This window comes from Diceros bicornis, chromosome 9 (assembly GCF_020826845.1).
Source record: "Diceros bicornis minor isolate mBicDic1 chromosome 9, mDicBic1.mat.cur, whole genome shotgun sequence".
NCBI classification, from domain to species: Eukaryota; Metazoa; Chordata; class Mammalia; order Perissodactyla; family Rhinocerotidae; genus Diceros; species Diceros bicornis.
Window position 1 is genome coordinate 12,214,225 of NC_080748.1, and position 22,975 is coordinate 12,237,199.

At 38.6% G+C, this 22,975-nt stretch overlaps 1 protein-coding gene across 2 annotated transcripts in view; it reads left to right on the plus strand.

The window, feature by feature from the left end:
• The window catches only part of MTUS2 (microtubule associated scaffold protein 2), a 411,904-nt gene that overhangs the window by 39,143 nt on the left and 349,786 nt on the right, over positions 1 to 22,975 (plus strand). The window contains exon 3 of one of the 2 annotated variants that reach the window (XM_058547941.1): positions 18,045 to 18,242. In XM_058547941.1, coding sequence (XP_058403924.1) covers positions 18,045 to 18,242 — 198 coding nt within the window. The remainder of the gene's footprint in view (positions 1 to 18,044; positions 18,243 to 22,975) is intronic. The other variant, XM_058547942.1, reaches the window with a different exon arrangement.

Consider the following 22,975-nt stretch of genomic DNA (forward strand, 5'->3'; position numbering starts at 1 on the left):
ACCACAGTCTACTCTCTGGCTTCTAATGATTTGTGCCCCTTCCACGTGCACAATAACGCTCACCCCTATTGATGGCCCACAAAAATCTCATCCTTTACAGCATCAGCTCATCATGCAGATTGCCATCATCTGAATCAGGTCTAGGCATGAATGAAGTTACTTAGGTGTAGTTGAGTACAGTTTCTTGAGTACAATTCCTCTTGAACCAAAAACCTGCAATCTAAAGACATAAATTTTTCCCTCCACGTACCCAATAGACAGCAGTGGGACAGGGATAGGATAACTTCAATAGAGTCTCCCATTAAGAAAAAGTGGCGTAATTGAGGCACACAGTGACAGGAGTCATTGGCCTATAGCAATTCCGAAATGCAGCAGAGCACGTGTTGGTGGTTCCTTGATTAAGACTAAGTTGTACTGTCTGGGAATGATTTTTCATGGTTCTTGGCTCTACCCTCTGGGCTCTTTGTTCTGATCTCTTAGTCTTCCTTTTCAGTAAAAGATTTGCATCTTAGGGGTTTTCTCAGCTTGCTTCCTGGATGTAGAAGTTTGGATATCTAAAGACCTGCTTTCAGGTAGTATTGTCTCTTGATTATTTCAGTCTAAGCTGGCAGTCTTTCTGTTAATACAATTCTCTTAAAATGTTTGTGAGTCTCCCATCAGTATTATTGGATTCACTCTATTAGACTAAAGCCACACTCAAAAATAACTTGAAAATAAGCCTTTCTGTATCTTGGGCTTCTTCTGAGGCTATAAGGGACAACAACCTTAAGCTTTTTTGAAGCCTTATTATTTAACAATTATTTCAGGCATTGCCTTAGATCTTTCCAAAGTCTTACTAAAGGATTTTACAGGCATCCCTTTGTTTCATCATTAGACCATGTTTTTCTGACATGGCCTAGATATGATCTTTGCCCAGAAACCATTTCTTAATTTTAGTATTGTTTACCAACTGGAGAGGCTAGGAATTTTCAACAAGCCCTAGCTCCTTTATGTTTAACAGCTCCTTTATGTTAACATCTTTAGCTTATCCCTCTACTCTTCTATTTTACCAGAAGAGTAAGAAGAAGCTGGGTAGAATCTTCAGCACTCTACCTGGAAATCTCCTTAGCTAGGTTCCTAAATTCATTAGATACAATTTCTATATTCCATATTACAGCAGGTAATATTGTTGCTAAACTTCCTGCCACTGATTAACAAGGATTCACTTCCCAGCAGTTTCCTCACTTTGCTTTAAGCCCTCACTGACAGCTTCCTCAAGGGCCATAGGCATATGCTAAAAGTCTCTTTGAAGCTCTTTAGGCTTTCACTAATGCTCTCTTCAAGTTCCTTACAGCTTCTACCCCCTGCCTGGTTCCAAAGCTGCTCCTACATAGTTAGATTCTTGTTATGGTAGCATCCCTCTTCCAGGTACCAATATCTGTTTTAGTTATATGTTGCTGAATAACAAGTCACACCAAAGCTTAGTGGCTTAAAACTACAATAATATTTATCATCTACTGGTTTCTGTGGGTCAGGAATTTGGGAACAGTTTGGCTGAGTAATCCCAGCTTGGAGCCTCTTGCGAGGTTGTAGTCAGAATCAGTGAGTCTACCGTCATCTGAAGGCTTGACTGAGGATAGAGGACCCACTTCCAAGATGAAATCATTACTCACATGGCTGACAAGTTGGTGCTGGCTGTTGCCAGGAGGCATCAGTTCCTCTCCTGTGCACAGAGCTGCTTAGATATCTTGATGGTGTGGCTGGCTTCTCCCTGAGTGAGCAATCGAAGAGCTCAAGGAAGAATCTACAATATGTTTTTTGATCTAGACTCAGAAGTCACAGTCTGTCACTTCCACAGTCTTTTATTGGTCATACAGGTCAGTTCTGATTCACTGGTGAGGATCATTGGAGAGCCATCCTGAAAGTTGGCCAGCATGTACCTTGACTATGTTCTGTTTTTTTCTTTTGGTGGGGAGATACTTTGTGCAATTGCAACAACAGTGACATTAGTGATAGCAGCGATAGCAACGCCTGTCATTTATTGTGTGTTTACTACATGCCAGGCAATATGACATGCACTTTAGAGACAATTTCTCTTCTGTCATGATGGGTAGGTGGCTTTATCCTCATTTTTCATGTGGGGAAACGGATTCAGAGAGTTTGAGTCTGGCCTGAGATTATACACTTGATGGTAATTGTATCAGATCCAGATCTTTACTACAATCCTGAAATGTGCCATTTCCCTTGCTTTATTTAATTGTGTCCTTTTCTCCTGTGGGAGAAAAGCTTTAATACTGAAAACTTATTTTTACTGTTTCCCAGCATGAGGGAAACTTGGTATAAAAAGCTGCTGTTTATTCATATTCCTGAACAAGGTGAGAGAAGAATTGTTTCTCAGCCATTTGAACAAAGCAAACCACCTCTCTACAACATATCTGTGAAAGAAAATTTCAAAAGCAACTAGGAAGAACTATAGTAAAATTAAAAAAATAGTGTGGTTCAAATAATGTATTGCCCTGTACATATAAATATACCAGAGAAAAAACATTCCAAATATAAAATTATAAGGAAAAAATGGGCCTTGAATAAAAACTCTGAATCATTCTACTTAATGATTTTGCCTTCATTTGGTTCTTTTCTTCCCAAGCACTAGGTCTTGCCTCTGTCCTGGCCCTACACTCTCATTTTTCTCTTTGGCTATGGTTATTCGTGAACAAATGCCCCTACTCCAGTAGGTTGTAAGCCCCACTTGGGGTCCACTCCTGCTTTGTTTCTGAATTTCCCACAGCACCTTGTAAAAACGGTAGGCATCTGTGAATGCATATTGGATTGGATTAATATCCATTTACTTTCTAAGTCTTTGTTTTACTGCCTAGGATGTCAAGAATGTTGGACAGTGATGGATGGATCTTTATCAATATAAAATTGAACCTTAGAAGCACTATGATCTGATTCTAGTTGATTGAGATATTTCTAGCATTACAGAGTCATATTTCAAGGAGAATCAGTACAAAAAAGAAACAGGCAAAAACAAATATAATTCTTGAAATTTCATCAAAATGTGAAGATTTGCATCTTCAAAGGATTTATCCTTCAAAAGAAAAATAGTATTACTTTAAAAGAGCAGCACATCTTTTAAACATTTGATAGCAGCAAAGTCTCTTTTGTTGTTCAAACAGGAATTTTTAACTTTTTTTTTTTGGTGAAATCTTGCCAGAATATAAAACCTTGATAAAAATAAAAGAAGTGAGTCCGCTTCATTTTCTTTGCATGGGATTTGAATATTTGATCCTAGAGTTTTTTTCAATGTCTATTAATTTTTGAAGTTATTTTAATTATTTCCCCATTATGATTATATTTGTTTGGAAAGGTCTTTTTGATCTGCTGTACAAAACATTTCTTTCACCTGGCTGTTAGAAGGGTTTTTATGGAGGACTCACAATGACAGACCAAGTTTTCTATCTGACACAGGCCCTTTGAAAGTGAAGATACTGGTAGAGATTGGGAAAATATCTATCAGTTTGCTCTAGTTTAGTGTAAGCCTGTTACTGAACTGAAGACAAGAATTGTTTATTCTTTTTTTAAACTTTTGTTTTAATATAACAGCTTTATTCGTATATAATTCATATACTATATACAATTCACTGTTTCAAAGGATACAGTCCAATGGTTTTTAGTATATTCACAGAATTATGCAGCCATCACCACAATCAATTCTAGAACATTTTCGTGACCCCAGAAGAAAGAGACCCTGTACCTGTAATCAGGCACTCCTCATTTTCCCCAAACCCCAGCCCCTGGCAACTACTAACCTACTTTCTGTCCCTATAGATTTGCCTATTCTGGACATTTCATATAATGGAATCATACAATATGTGGCCTTTTGTGTCTGACTTATTTCACTTAGCATAATATTTTCAAAGTTTATCCATATTGTAGCATGTGTCAGTACTTCATTCCTTTTTATGGCTGAAAAATATTCCAATGTATTGGCATTCCACATTCTGTTTAACCATTCATTAGTTGATATACATTTGCATCATTTCCACCTTTTGGCTATTATGAATAATGCCACTATGAACGTTTATGTGCAAGTTTTTGTGTTGACATATGTTTTTATTTTTCTGGGGGATACACCTAGAAGTAGAATTGCGTGGTTATATGGCACCTCTGTATTTAACCTTTGGAGGAACTGCTAAACTGTTTCCCAAGGTGGCTGTACCATTTTACATTCGTACCAGCAATGTATGCGAGTTCTAATCTCTCCGCATCCTTACCAACACTTGTTAATATCTGTCTTTTTGATTATAGCTATCCTATAGGATATGAAGTGGTATCTCATTGTGGTTTTGATTTGCATTTTCCTGATGGCTAAAGATGTTATGCATCTTGTCACGTGCTTATTGGCAATCTGTATATTTTCTTTGGAGAAATAGCTATTCAAATCCTAGGCTCATTTTAAAATTTGGTTCTTTTTCTTTCCATTGTTGAGTTAGTTGTATAGTTATTTATGCATTTTGGATACTAGACAGTTATCAGATATATAATTTGCAAATATTTTCTCTCATTCTTAGTTTTTGTTTTTTACTTTCTTGATAGTGTCCTTTGACACTGAAAGCATAAAAGCTTTCAATTTTGATGAAATTCCGTTTATCTATTTTTTTCTTTTGTTGCTATATGCTTTTCATGTCACATATAAGAAATTATTGCCTAATATGAGGTCATGAAGATTTACACCTATGTTCTCTTCCAAAAGTTTTATAATTTTAGCACCTACATTGAAGTCCTTAATCCATTTTGAGTTGTTTTTAATATGGTGTGAGGTAGTAGTCTAACTTGCTTCTTAAGCATATGTGTATCCACTTGTCCCAGTGCCACTTGCTGAAAAGACTGTTCTTTCCCCCACTGAATGGTCTTGGCATCCTTGTCGCAATTCAGTTGACCATAAATGTTGGGTTTATTTCTGGAATCTTGATTCTATTATATTAAACTATGTGTCTGTCCTTATGCTAGTACTGCACTGTCTTGATTACTTTATACTAAGTTTTGAAATTGGGAAATGTGAGCCCTCTAACTTTGTACTTATTTTTCAAGATTATTTTGATTATTCTGTGTCCTTTGAATTTCCATATGAATTTTAGGATCAGTTTATCAGTTTTTGCGAAGTATTGTGATAGAGATTGCATTGCATCTGTAGATCAGTTGTGGGAGTATTGCCATCTTAACAATATTGAGTGTTCTAATCCATGAACATGGACTGTCTTTCCATTTATTTGTGTCTTATCTAATTTCTTTTTTTTTTTTTAATAATTTTTATTTATTTATTTTTTTGTGAGGAAGATCAGCCCTGAGCTAACATTCGTGCTAATCCTCCTCTTTTTGCTGAGGAAGACCGGCTCTGAGCTAACGTCTATTGCCAATCCTCCTCCTTTTTTTCCCCAAAGCCCCAGTAGATAGTTGTATGTCATAGTTGCACATCCTTCTAGTTGCTGTATGTGGGACGCAGCCTCAGCATGGCTGGAGAAGCGGTGCGTCAGTGTGCGCCCGGGATCCGAACCCGGGCCACCAGTAGCAGAGTGCGCGCACTTAACCGCTAAGCCACGGGGCCGGCCCTCTAATTTCTTTCAACGATGTTTTGTAGCTTTCTGACAATAAGTTTTACACTTCTTTTGTTAAATTCATTCCTGTTGTAGCTACCTTGAAGATATAGATGGATCTATACCCCAAATTTGTTCAGATTCCCATTTAGTATTAGGAAAATATACAGGTAATTTGGATTTATAGGAAAGCAAAGTGAAATATTACAGAGCAGCCTTTTCATGAAATAGCTTTATAGTCTAGAAGCAGTGCATTTCATACTTTCAAACACTTTGGTATAAGTAAAATGTTACAAGTAAGAAAACCTGTTCTTTGGTTCTCCCATAATTATAACTTTACTAATGAGGTGATTGCATAGATACCTTAGATGATGAAATGGAAAACCCTCATTTGCTTCACTTTCCTAGTGAAAGCTGATGATGCCACACACATACCTCAAGAGGGTATGGAAAGCTTTATTATTTGCATAATTGAGATCTCTGGGGAGAGGAGGACAGGCCTCCAAAGCAGGTGCAACATGGCCTGAGAGCAAGGAAAGGAGATTCACTTGGGGTTTCATTGTGGTTAGGGTGTGGGCCAGGGTGAGTGTTGTGGCAGGTGCTTGCAAGGTTTGACTTTGGGCCATGGGCACCAAAGGAGAGAGCACCAGGCTTTCTTATAAGCTTTCCCAGGTGTGGGGAGAGGGAGAGCCCTGATATATGATGACTAAAATGTACTATCTTTCATTTAATTGAATTTGAATGTGTTTAGTAAGTCATTATGGCACTCTATTAGGCTTGCAGCCTGAGGCCAGTAAGGAAGGCAAAAATTCTGTTGAATCAGTTGTTCAAGAGCCCAGTATTGTGGATTCTGAGAAGCAGAATGATTGCCTTGTTCGCTATCAGTAGTGTTTGGAACTCCAAAGTGGTTAAGGGCTGTCTGTGAGGCCTTATATTGTGGTTACTAGTAGATGTAGAAATATATGTGACGTTGCTTTATATTTTGGGTCTCTGTGACAAAGAGATTCCCAGAGGTTTGTTTTTTTACCCCAAAAGAGGCAACCTTGAACAAGGAATTGTTGCTGCCATTGGCTGGACCAGACGGCCACACTGTTGGCACTGGCCCAGGAATGTAAAAATACGCAGATGGGACCAACTTTTGACCAGAGCATCCACTGTGAAATGACTGTCTGAAGTTTGTCTAATTGTGCTGACCCTTGGCTTTCATCTTTAATGAGGGACATCTTGGTTAAGGGATGAAAAGCAGGAGCTTTACAACAAGCTCTGTCAAGTGTGATGGTGATGGTTCTATCTGTAAAGTATACAGCGGTCTGGGAGAGGGGTGACCTCCTCCAGCACTGTGGCATCAGGCAAGGGACTGAGGATGGAGAAGCCACCCCCTCCTGCAGGTAACATATGCCAGAAGGCCCAGATTTGGCTCCATCCTGTAGCAAGGAAGCCTCGCTATCTGTGCTGAGTTGTGGGATGCCACTTCTGTAACCTGAGGCATAATGGGGACCTGGGAATGGAGGGTCACAGGTTCAGGGCAGATGAGAGCTTCTTTTTTCAGGAGAGACCAGCAGGTGGTCAGCAGTTGCCACTCTAATGTTGTATAGTACAGGGCCAAGGAGGGCCAATTTTCTTGCATCAGAATCCCGTGAGCCACTTTTAACACTATGAGTGGTCTAGAGACACCAGGAGGTATACTAAAGCCTCTACAGTGAGGGACTCTCTGTAGTCACTAATGGGAGTATGTACTGACTGGAATTTGGACAGATTCTCGAGCCTTTTGTTGGAGAGCACCCCAAAGAACGTGGGCCGATTCGCAAGTAACAGCATAAATAGGCTTAAGTAAAATTTGCAAGTGGGGGATATTTTGCCTCCTGAACCCAAAAAAGCCTAAAAGATCCTGGGCTTCTTTTAGTATTTTGGATGCTGATAGGATCATTAGCTGTTTCTTGACAGTGTCAGGGATGGAGTACCCCACAGTTTACCAAATAATTTTCAGAAATTTAGCTAAGGTGGCAGGGCCTTGCACTATGTGCAGGGCAATGGCCCATCCCTTTTTTGTCAGTATTTGTATGTCCTGAATGAGTGTGTCAAATGACTGTCCTCAGAGGAGGATGTCATCAATGTAAGGTCAGACCTATGCTCCTGGAGAAGGTTGGATGCAGTCAAGATCTAGCCTGAAAAGATTGCATGTGATGGCAAGGCTGTTGAGGTACCCCTTGGATAGCCGCCATATAAAAGTGTATTCTCTCTCTTTGAAAGTGAAGGAAAATCGTGACTGAGAGACTGTTGAAATGGGAACTGAACAGAGCATGTTAGCCAAATCTATAATAGCAAAATATTTTCCAGTTTCTGATTGGATGGAGTCACTAATTCTAATAATATTGTGTCTGGAGGCCTTAATGAGTAGCACCACAGCATTAAGGTTGTGTAATCCACTGTGAGGTGTCATTCATTCCAAGTTTAAGAACAGGCCAAATTGGGTTGTTAAGTGGAGAAGGAGTGGTCTTGTATAATGGGTTTCAATCCTTGCAGGCCCTGTTTTAATTTACATTGAGTCATATTAACTACTTAAACTGGAGGTATGATCCAAGGGATCTCATTTTGTCAAGCCAATTTGTATGTGTCAAAAACTTAATTTATTTAAATTTATTAATCATTGAGTGTCCATGCCCACTGTGGGATATTTTAGGGCAATGGATGCTTTGACTGGGGAATTTAGTCAAGACTCTAATTCTTGTGGTTAAGGTGAAGCATACCTATGTGTCCTCTATTTTCTGTTCAGTAACTCCTTTAAGATAACAGAATATTATAGGAGATACATTGTTTAAATTTACTGAGATCCCCAGGTATAACTGTAGTTTGACCCCCAGTATTGATTAAGGCCATGAAGGTTTGCCAATTGGTGCATTTAAGCAGATGTTAAAGTTAAAGAACTTTGTTATAGAGGTACAAAAGTCAGTCAGTGCCCTTTTATCTTTTGTTGTAGAAATTCTTTTAGTAAATTTTGGATTTACAGTTGGGTCCAGCTATGGACCTCTGTTTTAGTTTTTTGTTTCCTCTCCTGTATCCAGGTTTCTTTCTCTCTCTCTTTCCCCTTTGCCCCCTTTCTTTATTTCCTTTCTTGTTTTTACTAGTAGAGACTTGTTGTCTCTTCTCTGCTCATATTTCTAAATTTCCTCCAGAGAGCCTCAAATCAGTCAGAATCCCTGAGGATCAGGTTTTTTGTTGTGACAGAGGCATAGACAGCAGCAACAGAGGTCTTGAGGGTCCTGCTGAGCCATCTGCTCTTAGGAGTGCAGACATCAGCACTTCATATAATGGCTTTTTTTTTTTCCCATTTTGTCTCTTTTCCCCCTAGTGACTGCATTTTCATGAGTGACCACCCAGTGGGCCTGTGTATAGCACGGGGTAGTCTTTCTCCCGAGCCAAGCATCAGTCACACCTTCATTCTAAGACATACAGATAGGTCCAGGCTAAGACACTTGACCCAAGGCCACTTTAAGAAGGACCCCCGCCCCAATCCCATATTCTTGTTCTTAAAAACCAATTAATTATTAAAACTTTCAACTTAGGTCAGGTAAATCTATAACAGAGGCTCTGCAGGACTGGCTAATGCAGCACAGACCAGCACAACTCAAAGCATGAGCTGGCCAGCAAGCAGCAGCTCCAGGGTGTGCTTGCTATCAGGCAGCAGAGCCAGTTAACAGGCAAAGCAAGAAGAAAGCCCCCCTGTGATGGTGGTCACTGCCTCAGTACCCTTATCACAGCACTTATTGTTGTGGCCACTCGAAAGAGATAGGATGGACCCTCACCCAAAATTTGGTTTGGATGTCAAGACTGATGCCATGCCCAAAGCAAGAGGGTAGGAGGAATTTTATTACCTACATAATGGAAGTCTCTGGGGAGAGCAGGGCAGGCCTCTCAGACATGTCTGAAATGGCTTGAGAGAGCAAGGAAAGGACACTGGCTCAGCTTTTTTTAATTGTTGTTAGGGAGTGGGGCAAGGGGAGGTTCCCGTGGACATGGGCGGGGTCTTGTGTAGTTTGAATCTCTTGCCAGTGCCAAAGGAGGGAGTATTGGGCTTTCTTATCAGCTTTCCCACGTGTGGGAAAGAAGGTGGATGGGGAGTGTAGAAGGGGGTGCGGAGTTTGAGACTTGGTAGCTGTTAGCAGTCAAACATAAAAAATGGACTCTGACCCTGTACTACAGTTTCTAAGTATTTTATTCTTTCTGATGCTATTGTAAATGAAATTTTCTAAATTTTAGTTTTGGATTGTTCATTGCAAGTGTATAGAAATACAGTTGATTTTTGTATGTTGAACTTTATTCTGTAAACTTGCTTCATTTGTTAGTTTGAATAGTTTTTAGTAGATTTCATAGGATTTTCTATATACAACATCATGTTGTTGTATATAGAACATGTTGTTCTATATACGTATATATACATATACAACATACGTACAACATGTTGTATATATATCTACAAATAGAGAGAGCTTTGCTTCTTGTTTCCAGTCTGCGTGCCTTTTATTTTATTTTCTTACCTACTTGCCCTGGCTAGAACCTTCCATAAAATGTTGAGTAGAAGTGGTGAGAGCAGACATCTTTGTCTTGTTCTTGATCTTTAGGGGAAGAATTCAATCGTTTTCCATTGAGTATGATGTTAGCTGTGGGTTTTTCCTAGATGCCGTTAGCAGGTTGAGGACATTTTTGTTTATTCCTAGTTTGTTACATGTTTTGTCATGAAGTGCTGTTGGAATTTGTCAAGTGATTTTTCTGCATCTATTGAGATGATCATGTGGTTTTTCTTTATTCTATTAATAAACACTGACTGATTACCATCTTAAAACCAATCTTTCATTCCTAGGATAAATCTCACTTGGTCATGGTACATGATCCTTTTTATATGTGGCTGGTTTTGGTATCAAGGTAATACTGGCCTCATAGAATGAGTTTGGAAGTGTTCTTTCTTTTGAATAATTTGTGAAGAATGGGTATAAATTATTCTTTAAATGCTTGATAGAATTCACTAGTGAAGACATTTGGGCCTGGGCTTTTGTTTGTGGGAAGTTTTTGGACTACTAATTCAATCTCAGAATAAATTTATTCTACGTATATTCAGATTTTCTATTTCTTCTTGAGTCAGTTTTCATAGTTTGTGTCTTTCTGGAATTTGTCCATTTCACTAGGTTATCTAATTTGTTGAGATATAGTTGTTCATAATATTCCTGTATAATTCTTTTTGTTTCTGCAAATCAGTAGTGATATCCTCTCTTTCATTCCTAATTTAACAATTTGAGTCTTCTCTTTTTTTTTCTTGGTCAGCCTAGCTTAGGTTTGTCAACTTTATTGATCTTTGTAAGAACCAACTTTTGATTTACTTGATTTTCTCTATTGTTTTTCATTGTTTCATTTAATTCTACTCTAATATTTATTATTTCGTTCCTTCTACTTGTTTTAGGTTTAGTTTGTTCTTCTTTCTTCAGTGTTTTTAGGTGGAACTTTACTTTATTGATTTGACATCTTTCTTCTTTTTTATTGTAGGCATTTACAGATAGAACTTTCCTTCTAAATACTGCTCTAGTTGCTTCCTGTAAGTTTTGGTATGGCATATATTCATTTTCATTCATCTTAAGGTATTTTCTAATTGCCCTTGTGATTTCTTCTTTGACCCATTGGTTATTTAGTAGTGTGTTGCTTAATTTACACATATTTGTGAACTTCCCTATTTTCCTTCTGTTCTTGATTTTTAATTTCATTCCATTATCATCAGAGAATGTACTTGGATCATTTTGATCCTTTTAAATTTATTGATGCTTGTTTTTTAGCCTAATATATAGTTTATCCTGGAGAATGTTCTATATACATTTGAGAAGGATGTATATTCTGTTGCTATTGGATGGAATGTTTTATAGATGTCTGTTAGGTCTGTCTGGTTGGTTTACAGTGCTCAAGTCGTCTCTTTCCTTGTTGAGCTTCTGCCTAGTTGTTCCATTATTGAAAGTGAGGTATTGAAATCTCCAACTATTATTTTGAATTGTTTATTTCTCCAGACAATTCTTTAAGTTTTTGCTTTATATATTTGGGGGCTCTGTTGTTAGGTGTATATACACTTATAATTGCTATATCTGCCTGATGGAGTGACTTTTTTATCATGATACAAATATCTCTCTTTATCTCTTTCTTGTTTTAAAACGTATTTTGTCTGATATGAGTGTAGCCATTCCAGCTTTGTGATTGTTGTTCTTTGCATGATATGTCTTTTTCTATCCTTTTACTTTTAAACTAATTGTATATTTGAATCTAAAGTGTCTCTCCTTCAGACAGCACGTATTTTGATATCGTTTTTTGTCTAGTCTGACAATCTCTGTTATGATTGGATTGTTTAATATATTCACATTTAATGTTATTCTTAATATAGTTGGATTTACATGAACCATGTTACTTTTCGTTTTGTTTTCTGTCTACCTCATGTCTTTTTTGTTTCTCTACCCCTCATTACTGCTTTCTTTTGTACTGAGTGAATATTTTCTAGTGTAGCATTTTAATTCCTTTAGTGATTCTTTTGCTATATTTTTGACTTATTTTCTTATTGATTGCTCTAGAGCTTATCATATATATCTTATCAGAATTTACTTAATACTTATATTAAATCAGTGTGATATAGAAATGTTATTCCATAACTCTATTCCCTCTTTCTCCTTTTTGTGCTATTATTCTTCTATGTATTACATCTATGTATGTTACAAACTCAGTAATACACATTTTTAGTTATTACTTCATATAATTTTATGTTTTTTAAAGAAGCAGAGAATAAAAGAGAGCAAGTACATATTTTTTACAGTTTGTTATATTAACCTTCTTATTTACCATTTTTGGTTTTCTTCATTTCTTCCTGTGAAATCAAGTTACCATATGGTGTCATTTCCTTACTCCCGTTCAGCTTTGCTCACATCCACTTCTTTTGTGCTGTTATTGTTAAATATATTACATTTCTATGTGTTATAGGCCCAATAATACAATTATATATGTATTGTTATATACAATTGCATTTTAAGTCAGTCATGAGAAGAGAAGAAATACATATTTATACTTATAATATGTATTTATAATTACATAATTACCTTTACCAGTGTTCTTCGTTTTTTTGTGTGAGGATTCAGATTATCGTCTGAGATCACTTGCTTTCAGCCCGAAGGACTTTCTTTAGTATTTCTCATAAGGTGAGTCTTTGAGCAATATTATCTCTCACTTTTTTTTATTTAGGAATGTCTTTATTTTGGCTAGATTTTTAAAAGATAGTTTTACTGGATATAAGTTTCTGGATTAACAGTTTTATTCTTTCAACACTTTGAATATACTATCTCATGCCCTTTGACCTCCATTGTTTCTGATAAGAAGTCAGCTGTTAATCTATTGGGATTCACTTGTACACAAAAAGTCATTTTTCACTTTTGGCTTTCAAGATTTTCTTTGTCTTTGTCTTTCAGCATGTTTACTATGATGTGTCTGCGTGTGGATCTCTTCTCATGTATCTTATTTGGATTTTATTGAGCTTCTTGGATGTGTAGATTAATGTTTTTTGTAAATTTTGGAAATTTTCAGTTATTATTTCTTCAAATATATTTTCTGCTCCTTTCTCTCCTCCCTTTCTGATATACACATTATTTGTATGTTGTTGCACTTAATGGTGTCCCACATTTTTCGGAGGTTCTATTAAGTTTTTGTCATTCTTTTTTCTCTCTGTTCCTGGAATTTGCATAACATTTGTTGATCTAGCTTCAAGTTCATTAATTCTTTTCTTCTGCCAGTTCCGATCTGTTTTAAAGACCTCCAGTTAAATTTTATTTTAGTTATTATACTTTAAAAGTGTTGAACACACCAGAATTTCTACTGGGTCCCTTTTTCTTTCTTTCTTTTTAAATAATTTCTCTATCTTTATTGTTATTTTCTATTTAATGAGGCGTTGTCATCATATCTCCTTTACTTGTTTAACCATGAATTCCTTTAGTTCTTTGAATATATTCATAATAGCTATTTTGAAGTCTTTGCTAAGTCCTGCATTTGAGCCCTCTCACAGACAATTTCTATTGCTCGCTTTTTTTTCCCCTTGTGTGAGTCACACTTTCCCTTTTTTGGCATGTCTCAAATTTTTTGTTGTACACTGGATATTTTACATGATATATTGTAGCATCTCTGGATACTGATTACCTTCCTTCCTGTCTAGGGCTTGTTGTTGTTTACTTATTTATTTGTTTAGTGACTTGGTTGGTCTAAGCCTATGTCCCCTACAATGTGAAGCCACTGATGTCCCTCCACAGAGGGCAGAGCCTTGGGCATGAGCATAGTCACTCTGACAGTATTTTAGCAGAGATTTCTTTTCTCTTTCCCTGATCTCACTGTTAAGCTGTCTTTCTCCCTTTGATGACACATCCAGCTATCAGGCTCCACTAATTACTGGTTGTTGGCTCTATCATTTTCTACAATGCCCTGGGCTGTAAATTGCTCCTCAGTCTGATCCAATTGAATTCAGCCCCCTTTTCAGGGGTGGTTTTTGAAGCCACTCTTTGAGGTTAGTTCTGATCCCTGACAGGCTCTTCTTAGCTCTTTCCCTGGTTCTCTTTGATAAACTAGCCTACCTACAGTTTATCTTCTTACTCTCATGGAGCTACCAGCCTCCTCTTTATTGCTTACCATCAAAATCTCCATTGTTTTCAAGAGTGCCCTTAGGCTTGAACTTCTTCCACACTCTATTCCAGATAAAGTCAGTTTCTTTGTAGAGTCCTTCAGCGATCTTTGTTCTTATAGTCTGTCTCTACCCTTGGGCAAAATCTCTTAGTTTTGGTTCTGCTGGGGGCTGGTGGGACCAATGGCCTCTTTCTTTTGGGGTGACATACCTGATTTACAAGTGGGCGCTAGGCAGGGGCAGTAGCTTCTGATTTTCTCCCTTTACTTCTCCTGGTATTGAACCTCTAACCTACAAGTGAGCCAGGAGAGCAGTGTTTTTGGCCTGCTGTGCCTGGGGTAATGGCTTTGCCTTCTTACCTGGGGCTGAGTGAAGGAAGGGTCCCCTGACCTCTAGGATACACTTGCATGTAATTTAGCCTCTGCAACATGGACGCGGGGGAAGAGGTGGGCATGGGGATGGGAAATGGTGGTGGCCTGCCTCTCCCAGTGAGATACTGTAGCTCTTGACTATGGGGAGAGGAAACCTGTAGTCTTGGCTACACCCAACCAGAGTAGAGCTTTCATCATGCTGAGATGGATGGGAGTGCAGGGAAGGAAGGGAGTAAGTCATGGCTCAAGTGCCATTCATTCTCACTGTTCTTACTGAGATTTAGTAGATTTTCTTATATAAATGGTTCTTTATTTTCTGTATGCCCTTAGAACAATTTCCAGACACTTTAAAAGATTGTTGTTTTTTAAAAATAATTTTCACCAATTATGGTTGTTTCACTGGAAACAATGTCCATGGAGCTCCTCAGGCTACCATTGTGGACATTCTCTCTCTTATGTATCTCCTCAGTTTTATTATTATATTAATTGCTATCATTTATTTATTGAGGGATTACTAGGCACCTTGGTGCATTATTTCTGTCAAAGTCTATATTCTTGAATAGTCCAGGGACACTAAATACTTAAAAAAATACATTCCTCTGACATGTTGGACTTGTTTGAGAATTAGTAAGGCCTGCTTATTTTTATAATTATATCCCTTTTATGAGAAACTAAGAATAAATTAAGGTATATTCAATCAGAGCAGCTGAATGTAATCATTTCACAGGGTCAGGTGGTCTCTTCTGTTGCAGTTTTCAGAGTATGCTCTGGTAGCTACCTGAACGAGCATCACTGAGGTGCTTATTTAAAAAGTAGACTTGTGAGCTCCCCTTCAGACTAGTTCTCATGCAGAGACTGGTGGAGGTATTCAGCTCATACAGTGGGCTAAATGAACGTATTGCAAGCTTGGCTAATGCAGACTTCAACTAAACTCGATTGAATAATAACTTGTCAAAACCACTGTGCTAGGCACTGGTAATATAAAAAGAATAAGACCTGCCCTTCCAAACCCTGAAGGTATGTATACTATTCATGAGATTTATCTGGTAGAAGGAGAGACCATGGTATAGTAGCTTGATGTATAGTATAGGTTACACTGGATTTAGAAAAATTATATACATAGAGAGTTGGGGCAAGCACACTTCCACAAGTAGCCTAAACACACACAGACACACACACACACACACGCATACACGTGTGCTTTTATTAAAAGGAAAAGCTGGACTAAGGGAAAGTGAAAGCTAAAAAGTCATTTAGAGACCAACTTCCTGTGTACTTGGAGTCCTGTGTTGTTGGTTGTTCTCTCTCCACATGTTCCACTGCTACCTTGCTACTGATGAAATGAACAGTAATTGAATCTAGGTAAAGGTAGAATAGAATAAATTTCTCTTTGAACATTTTCAGTGGCTTGATTGCCTTATATAATGGTTTAATAAACTTAGTTTTCATTCTCAAATAAATATTAAATGAATGTTTATTGCATGCCAAGGTGGTCTGTTAGGAATTCTGACTTTTCCTTCATTCCCAAAAATGGGTTTATTTTCCAGAAAAAAATATTTTATTCATATTCTTATCACTTGATCTTGCATAATCTTAAGTCAATTATTGATTAACTGGAAGGAGGTTATATATAACTGAAAATAGTATCAAAGTGTGATGGGTTTACTGTTCACTTATTGTTGAAATTACGTCTGATTTTTAGCAACTCTTTTACTGTTTTACAGGCATCATCCAAAATTGATTTGGTGTAAACTTATTGTGAAAATGATATCTGGTAAATGGGGACAATTTCATTGTTCTGGGGATATCATCTAAAAGTATGCATAGTAATATGAGAACAACAATTTAAAGGCATTGAACATGACATTTAATTGCTGATACAAAAGGGCCATTACTACCTATTAAACAGTGATTATTTCGTCTTTGTCTTATTTGAGCATTTTTTCCAAGCTTTAGGACAGACCTGAGCTGGGAATATTTGCAGTCCTAGCTTCCTGTTCCCTCTTCCTTCTGCACTTACCTGACTCCTCCCCCTCCGAGTCCTGACCCAGGAGTCAGGAAACCATAGATGTTCAGATTCCGCGTGCATCCAGACATGCACCTGGGCACAGCCTCACTCTTAAGGGGAGCTGCTGGTAGAGGAAGAGGCACCATAGACCCAGCCTGGCATCTGTTGGTTCTCTTTATATTTCCACACATAGATACTTTCTAATATAGAGATTCTTCATTGATTTTTAGACATTGAATTTTTTACAAATGGCCCATTTTTTTGGTATTAATCCTCAACCTGGTTAATCTTTTAGTAAATAATAAAGAATTGACTAACTTGAGCATGAGAACACCACTGAAGGATCTGTATACATCTGTATACAAGATCTCACATAAGATTGCACTCACGGTAATATGGCTGCAGGTGAAAGTTGTTAAATGGCTTGACTAGAACAGTTGTACAGAACACTAGAAAGCTTGGCCCTTTTTCCTTTTATATTTCATATTAAAGGGCATCAGTGTGTTGATAACATTCTGGTTCTATCTGGTGTTGAGAGACCTCTCATAGTGTTGGGATAATCATTGCAGTGGCTGTGGCTGGAGCCTGGCTCACACATAGTGGTGCTGAGATGATGGATTGATAGCATGAGCTTTTATTATTTCAAAATTAGCTGGCTTTGCACAGATCTGGGAACTAATTTTGAGGCTTGCACTAACATAAAAATAGATAATGGAAAAAGGAGAAAAGAAACCTAGCCTTAATTTGAGCACCTATCAAGTTCTGTGTTACAAGCAGTAATAGTTATACTAAACATGGGAGGCCAGTTTTATCCTCCCTGTTCCTTCCATGGCAGAAAGCTGTGGTTCTAAGGGCCTGAGGTTACACAGCTAGTAATTGGTAGAGACCAGATTTCAACCTGGCCAGCTCCACAGTCTGTGCTCCTTCCACCTCATTCCTACAACCAACAAAAGGTTAGTAAATGATTCCTTGTACCTGTTTCTATGACTTATTACATACTGGTTATAATTGCTAATGAATATTTCCATAAGGGTTTTTGGCCCACTGTATGTCAGATTTCAAGGTATAGCTCACCTTCACAATTTTAGGGTAACTTGCTCCCATAAGTGTTCTCATTCCATTCAGCTTCCTCAGCACTTGATAACTTTCTTTATGGCTGTGTAATAGGATTAGTTGTTTGTGCTTGTCTCATTGGCTTGCTGCCTCTCCTAGTTGAGTTCTCTGAAGCACCCAGCCCACAGTGCGGGGCCTTTCTCGTAATGATGTATTGGTGAATTGCTGAATTGGACCCTGCAAGATTAATTGTGGTCTGTTTGTGATAGAGCTGGATTAGTATGCATAATCCGTGTATTCTTTATCTTGCTGTCAACTGAGAATATATAAATATATTTTTTGGTTTGGATTCATTTTAGCAGATTTGAAGAAAGCCTCCAGTTCAAATGCTGTAAAATCCAATCTACCAAAATCTGGACTTCGGCCTCCCGGATACTCGCGTCTCCCGGCAGCCAAGCTGGCGGCATTTGGCTTCGTCCGGAGCTCCAGCGTGTCCTCCGTGTCCAGCACCCAGTCGGCGGACAGCGCGCAGCCCGAGCAGAGCCGGCTAGCCAACCGTAAGTGGGGCGGGCCAGCGGGGCCTGCGCTGTTCTCCTGCGGGAAGATGCCCCTCGGGCCGCGCAGGCGCCGAAGGTGAATCAGCGTGTGGGTGTTACCAGTGTTTCATTTTATTTGCGTGCTATGCTAAGAATTTGGGTTGACTCCATTAATCTACCATTGTTGGGACTTGAAAAAACAATCTCCTGAAGAAAAAAAGCCTATCTGGCACTCTCATTTTCTCAGTTATGGAGAGTTAATATGCCAGAAAAAGACTTTTAAATTACTCTTAAATCTAGAAAATGACTTATCCAGGGACTGATTCCAGGAGGCCTTTGCTTCGTGGATTCTAAGTAAGCAGTCAAAGAAAGATCCAAAAAAGATGTCACCACATTGTGCTATCTTGAAACATATTAGGTGTTAAATGTTAGTGGAAAGAGTCATTTTTGTCACCTGTGATTACCTGTCATGCGTTCTTGTTGGTGGAGCACTTGACTGACTTTCTAAACGTTAACTAAACGATGTTAAAAATAGGAAAGTACAGCTGAGCTTCTTCAAGTCTGTGCCCAGCAAAGTCCCCATTAGGTGAGATGATGCCACTCCAGGCCTGGTTCCTGAGACTGATGTCATAAACTATATGTTAAAGTATGAATTAATAGCCTCAGAGCAAGTCACAACAGTCACTGTCCCTAGAGAAGATCTGGAGGCTGCCCCATTCCGCTGAGCCTTTGATGACCAAACCATATCACTTCATCAACTTCAAAGTTGTTATTGGGTCTGAAGTTGTGACATCTCAGATGTTGGTTAGCAAGAATTTGCCAGAGGGCCAGGAAAGTCTTAGAGGTTTTCATATGGAGAGCTGTTTTGAAGGGATTATAGTAGTTGAATCAAGCTGGAGTAACAGAGAGAGCCAGAGAGCCAGAGGGAGAGAGGGAGAGAAAGAGAGAGGGAGAGAGGGAGAGAGGGAGAGAGAGGGAGAGAAAGAGAGAGAGGGAGAGAGAGGGAGAGAGGGAGAGAGAGGAGAGGGGGAGGGGAAGAGAGATTGAGAATGAGATTGAATTTATATTATTTTTTCGATTTCCTTTCTACAAGCTTGTTCTTTATCTTTTCTTGGGTTTACAGAGATGATGTGTGGAACTTTTGTACCTTTACAGTTCTAAATTTTAGTCTATCTAGTTATTCCTAAAAGTACTGTGCATTACATTTTCCTTTATCTTGATGTGTTCGTAAGCAGTTTCTAAGAAGTTCTTTGCTCACTTGGTTTCTTTAAGGTGATGTGTCTCAGACCTACCTTCACATAGGATTCATTTTAGGAGTACCACTGTAATTAGGGATACATCATGGCACAGGAGATGTCTCAAAATCTGAAATGTGAATATAATAAAGAACTATTTGCACATGTGTAACTCATATTTTTAGATATGTATGTGTATATTAACAGTCCGAAGATTTTTAAATATAGGAGCAACTATTTGTCATCATTTTTAGTAGTAAAATTACCAGTGGCATGTTTCTCTTTTAGAGGAAGCATGAATGATAAAAAATTTCATATGGTCCAGTATATATCTTTCCAAGGAAGGAGTTAAGGTTTTAATTTCTTAAAAAAACAAAAAAAAAAATTAACCTCAAGGCGAGTTGAGCTATGTGCCCATGGCACCAGCTTTTGCTAAAAGAGAGCTGACAGGTGTGGACGGAATGATTCCAGGTGTGCTTAGGGCTTTTCTTCTCACCTCTTTTTCCACGAATACTAGATAGGGACCCCCTGAGGACCCAGGGAGACAAGAGCTGTTATGTGCCAGAGAAAATAACTCCTGGTTTAAAGACTTCGTAATAAAGCAATATTTACTCTGTTTAGAATTGTTTTCTATTTTTAAAAAACAGTATGTTAGAATTGATTTGTAATTAGTTGCCACCTAACTATATGTGAGATTTGTACTTTACCAGTAAACCACAGAAAACTCCACACATATTTGAATTGATGTCTTAGTACCATTAATCATTTATACTTGTTATTAGATTTAATGTCAAGAAAAATTTTGTGTCTGTTCTTGAGTGGAGAGACGATGTTTTGATGACAAGGATTAAGTAAAATATGAAGCTCTTGAAAGAGCTGAAAGTCCTTAGTTCAAACCCTAGGAGCAGAGTTTTGCTGGCTTAGCTCATAGGAACAGCTAACATGATATCAGAGGTGGTTCATTTTTCCTTCTTGGAACGTTGATCTTTCTTCAGACACCACTTTCACTTAGGATTCGTTGTAGGAATACCACTGAAATTAGGGGTTACGTCATGGCACAGGAGATGTCTCAAAATCTGAAACATGGCTATAAAAAGGAACTATTTGCAAACGTGCAGCTCCTGTTTTTAAATACTCATGTGCCTATAAACAGTATGAACAGTGTCCACAGTGACTGTGGCATGCTGTATTTCAGACACTTTTAAGTGATTCATTATGAACCTATTAGTGTTTCCTGGGCTACTCTGGCTCAGCTGCAACTCTTACTGTGCTGTTTTCCTGGGTCCGGTGGGGTAAGTGATGATGCGTGTGGAGAGGGGAGGCCTGTGGGCCCCCTGATCTGTGCAGAATCTGTCCTCCACCTGGGCTCAGGCTCCGTGCCATTAGTACAACCCCACTGGGCAGGGGCTTTCTAAGGCAAGTGCCCTGGTGTGTCTTTGTACTTTTTCCACAACGTTTGGGCAAATGGAGCAGACACAGGGAAATGAATTTTGTCTGTAGGTCCTTAGAACCTGAGGTGTCTTAGCATCCAGTCTACCTCCTCATTTTATAGCTGAGCAGAGATCAGAATGACTTGCTCCTGGCTCAGGAATAATGTTCTTCTTCCTTTTGTTTAAAGGCAGCTTTTATTTAAAGCTGCCGAACATGGTGAAGACACACCTATGATTTAAAGTCTTTTCTTTCTAATAGTGAAGCAAATCTTCTAGTCAGAGTAGCTTTGAGAAGGCCCCTCAGGCCAAACCCACCTCTCTCCGCCTCTTTCCAGGTTGTCAGCTGGCCTGTGTGAACATTTCAGGTGATAGGGAGCATTCCATCTTGTGAAGAAGCCGGCTCTGGGGCAGGCAGCTCTCACTGTCAGGCGTGCTCCACGTGGGTTCAGCTGCCTCCCTGTAATTGCCGATTCGTGGCTTGGTTCTTCTGGGTGAATACAGATCCTTTCTCTTTACTGTGCTGCAGGAGACAGCCCTCAACCGCTCCCTTCACTGCTTTACAGGTTCATCATGGGAAGATGATGAGGTTGGCCCGTTTAGAACCTCAAATAAAACTTCAAATTACACTAGTGACCCACAGCTTTTTAAAGATTTAAATTGAGTAGGGGGTGGGAGGGAAAAATTCTCTAACTTACAACAAATTTAAACTTAAAATCATAGTATTTGAGCAGGTCTGACCCAGTGTGTAGCTCATAATTTTTTTTATAGTTTTCAGAGAAGAAAGAAACCTCTAATATGCTTTAGGCAATAGAAACTTAGAGAAAACAATTACTGTGGAATTGAGTGTTGGTAACATACTGTAGCCTAAAGTATAGCTAGTTGTCAGATTTCTCAGCAGTTACGTGGAGACTTGATTTTCTCAGTGGGTGAGTAGGTGTAATTTAAAGTTAAAACCTTCGGGTGTGTGTGTGTGGGAAAAATAGGAAGACTTAGGGTTTCATGAATTAATCATTAATGAAAATAAATCATATCCCCCAAGGATAGAATAATTTATGTAGAGGATCATATCTCATTGTGTATTCTGAATAGCATCTAACATATTGGGTACTCAAGAAACAGGAACTATCAGAAAAGAATATGAAGAAGATAGCATCTGTCCTTTCCAATTTCTCCTCCTCTTCCTCTCTTCACAAATACTGTCACACTTTCTGACAAATACTGTCACACTTTCTCTATGGGGTGAGCTAAGACCAGAAATCTTGAGACAAAGAATTTGGAAGAAGTATAAAAGAGAAATGAAGGTTTTTTTCCTTATTTCTTTTCTTGGTCCAGGGAAGTAGTAGAATGTTGGGGCAAGTAGGGATCTAGCTGAGGAGGTGGACAGAGAGAGGCTGACATTTGTATAAATAATCATGACACAAGGATATATGTGCCCACAGCTTTAAAAATGATACAAAGTTGGATAGAAGTTCCTGAGTTGGGATGGAGGCTTAATTTCTGAGTAGTGATCGGGTTGTTTCTCAGAGGTGGTTGTAAGCTGGGCAGTATTTTGGGAGGTGGAGATGGGCTCTAGGCGATCTTTTGCGGGAGTCGTTGGTGCATCCAGAAAACCTTCTGAGTCTAAGGGTTGCCATTTCTGGTGCAGCTTGCCACTTCATCATGGCATTGTCTGTCTCCTGTACTCTGAGGCTCGTGTGTTTGAGCTCCCCAAGGTTTGTTCTCAGAATGCATCTATTCCAATTCTTCAGTCATCTTATCCACAGTTTCAGCTCTTAGCACTTTGGACACAATACTGCAACCGTATCTCTGGCCCCAACCTCTCTCTAGAATTACCTACGTTTCACATGACCTTCCAGATATCTCCAACTGGGTGACTCACGTCACCTCAAACTGAACATTTCCCGAAAATGAATCTTTCATTATCTTTTCCAAACCAACACCTCCTCTCAAAGTCACTCTATCTTTTAATAATATCTATGATCTCCTGGCTACGGAGGATGGACATTTTAGAGTCAGCATTACCTCTCACCTTCTTTTCGCCTTCCTTTGTATTCAGTGATCAAATGTGACCAATTCTTTCTCTCTCTCA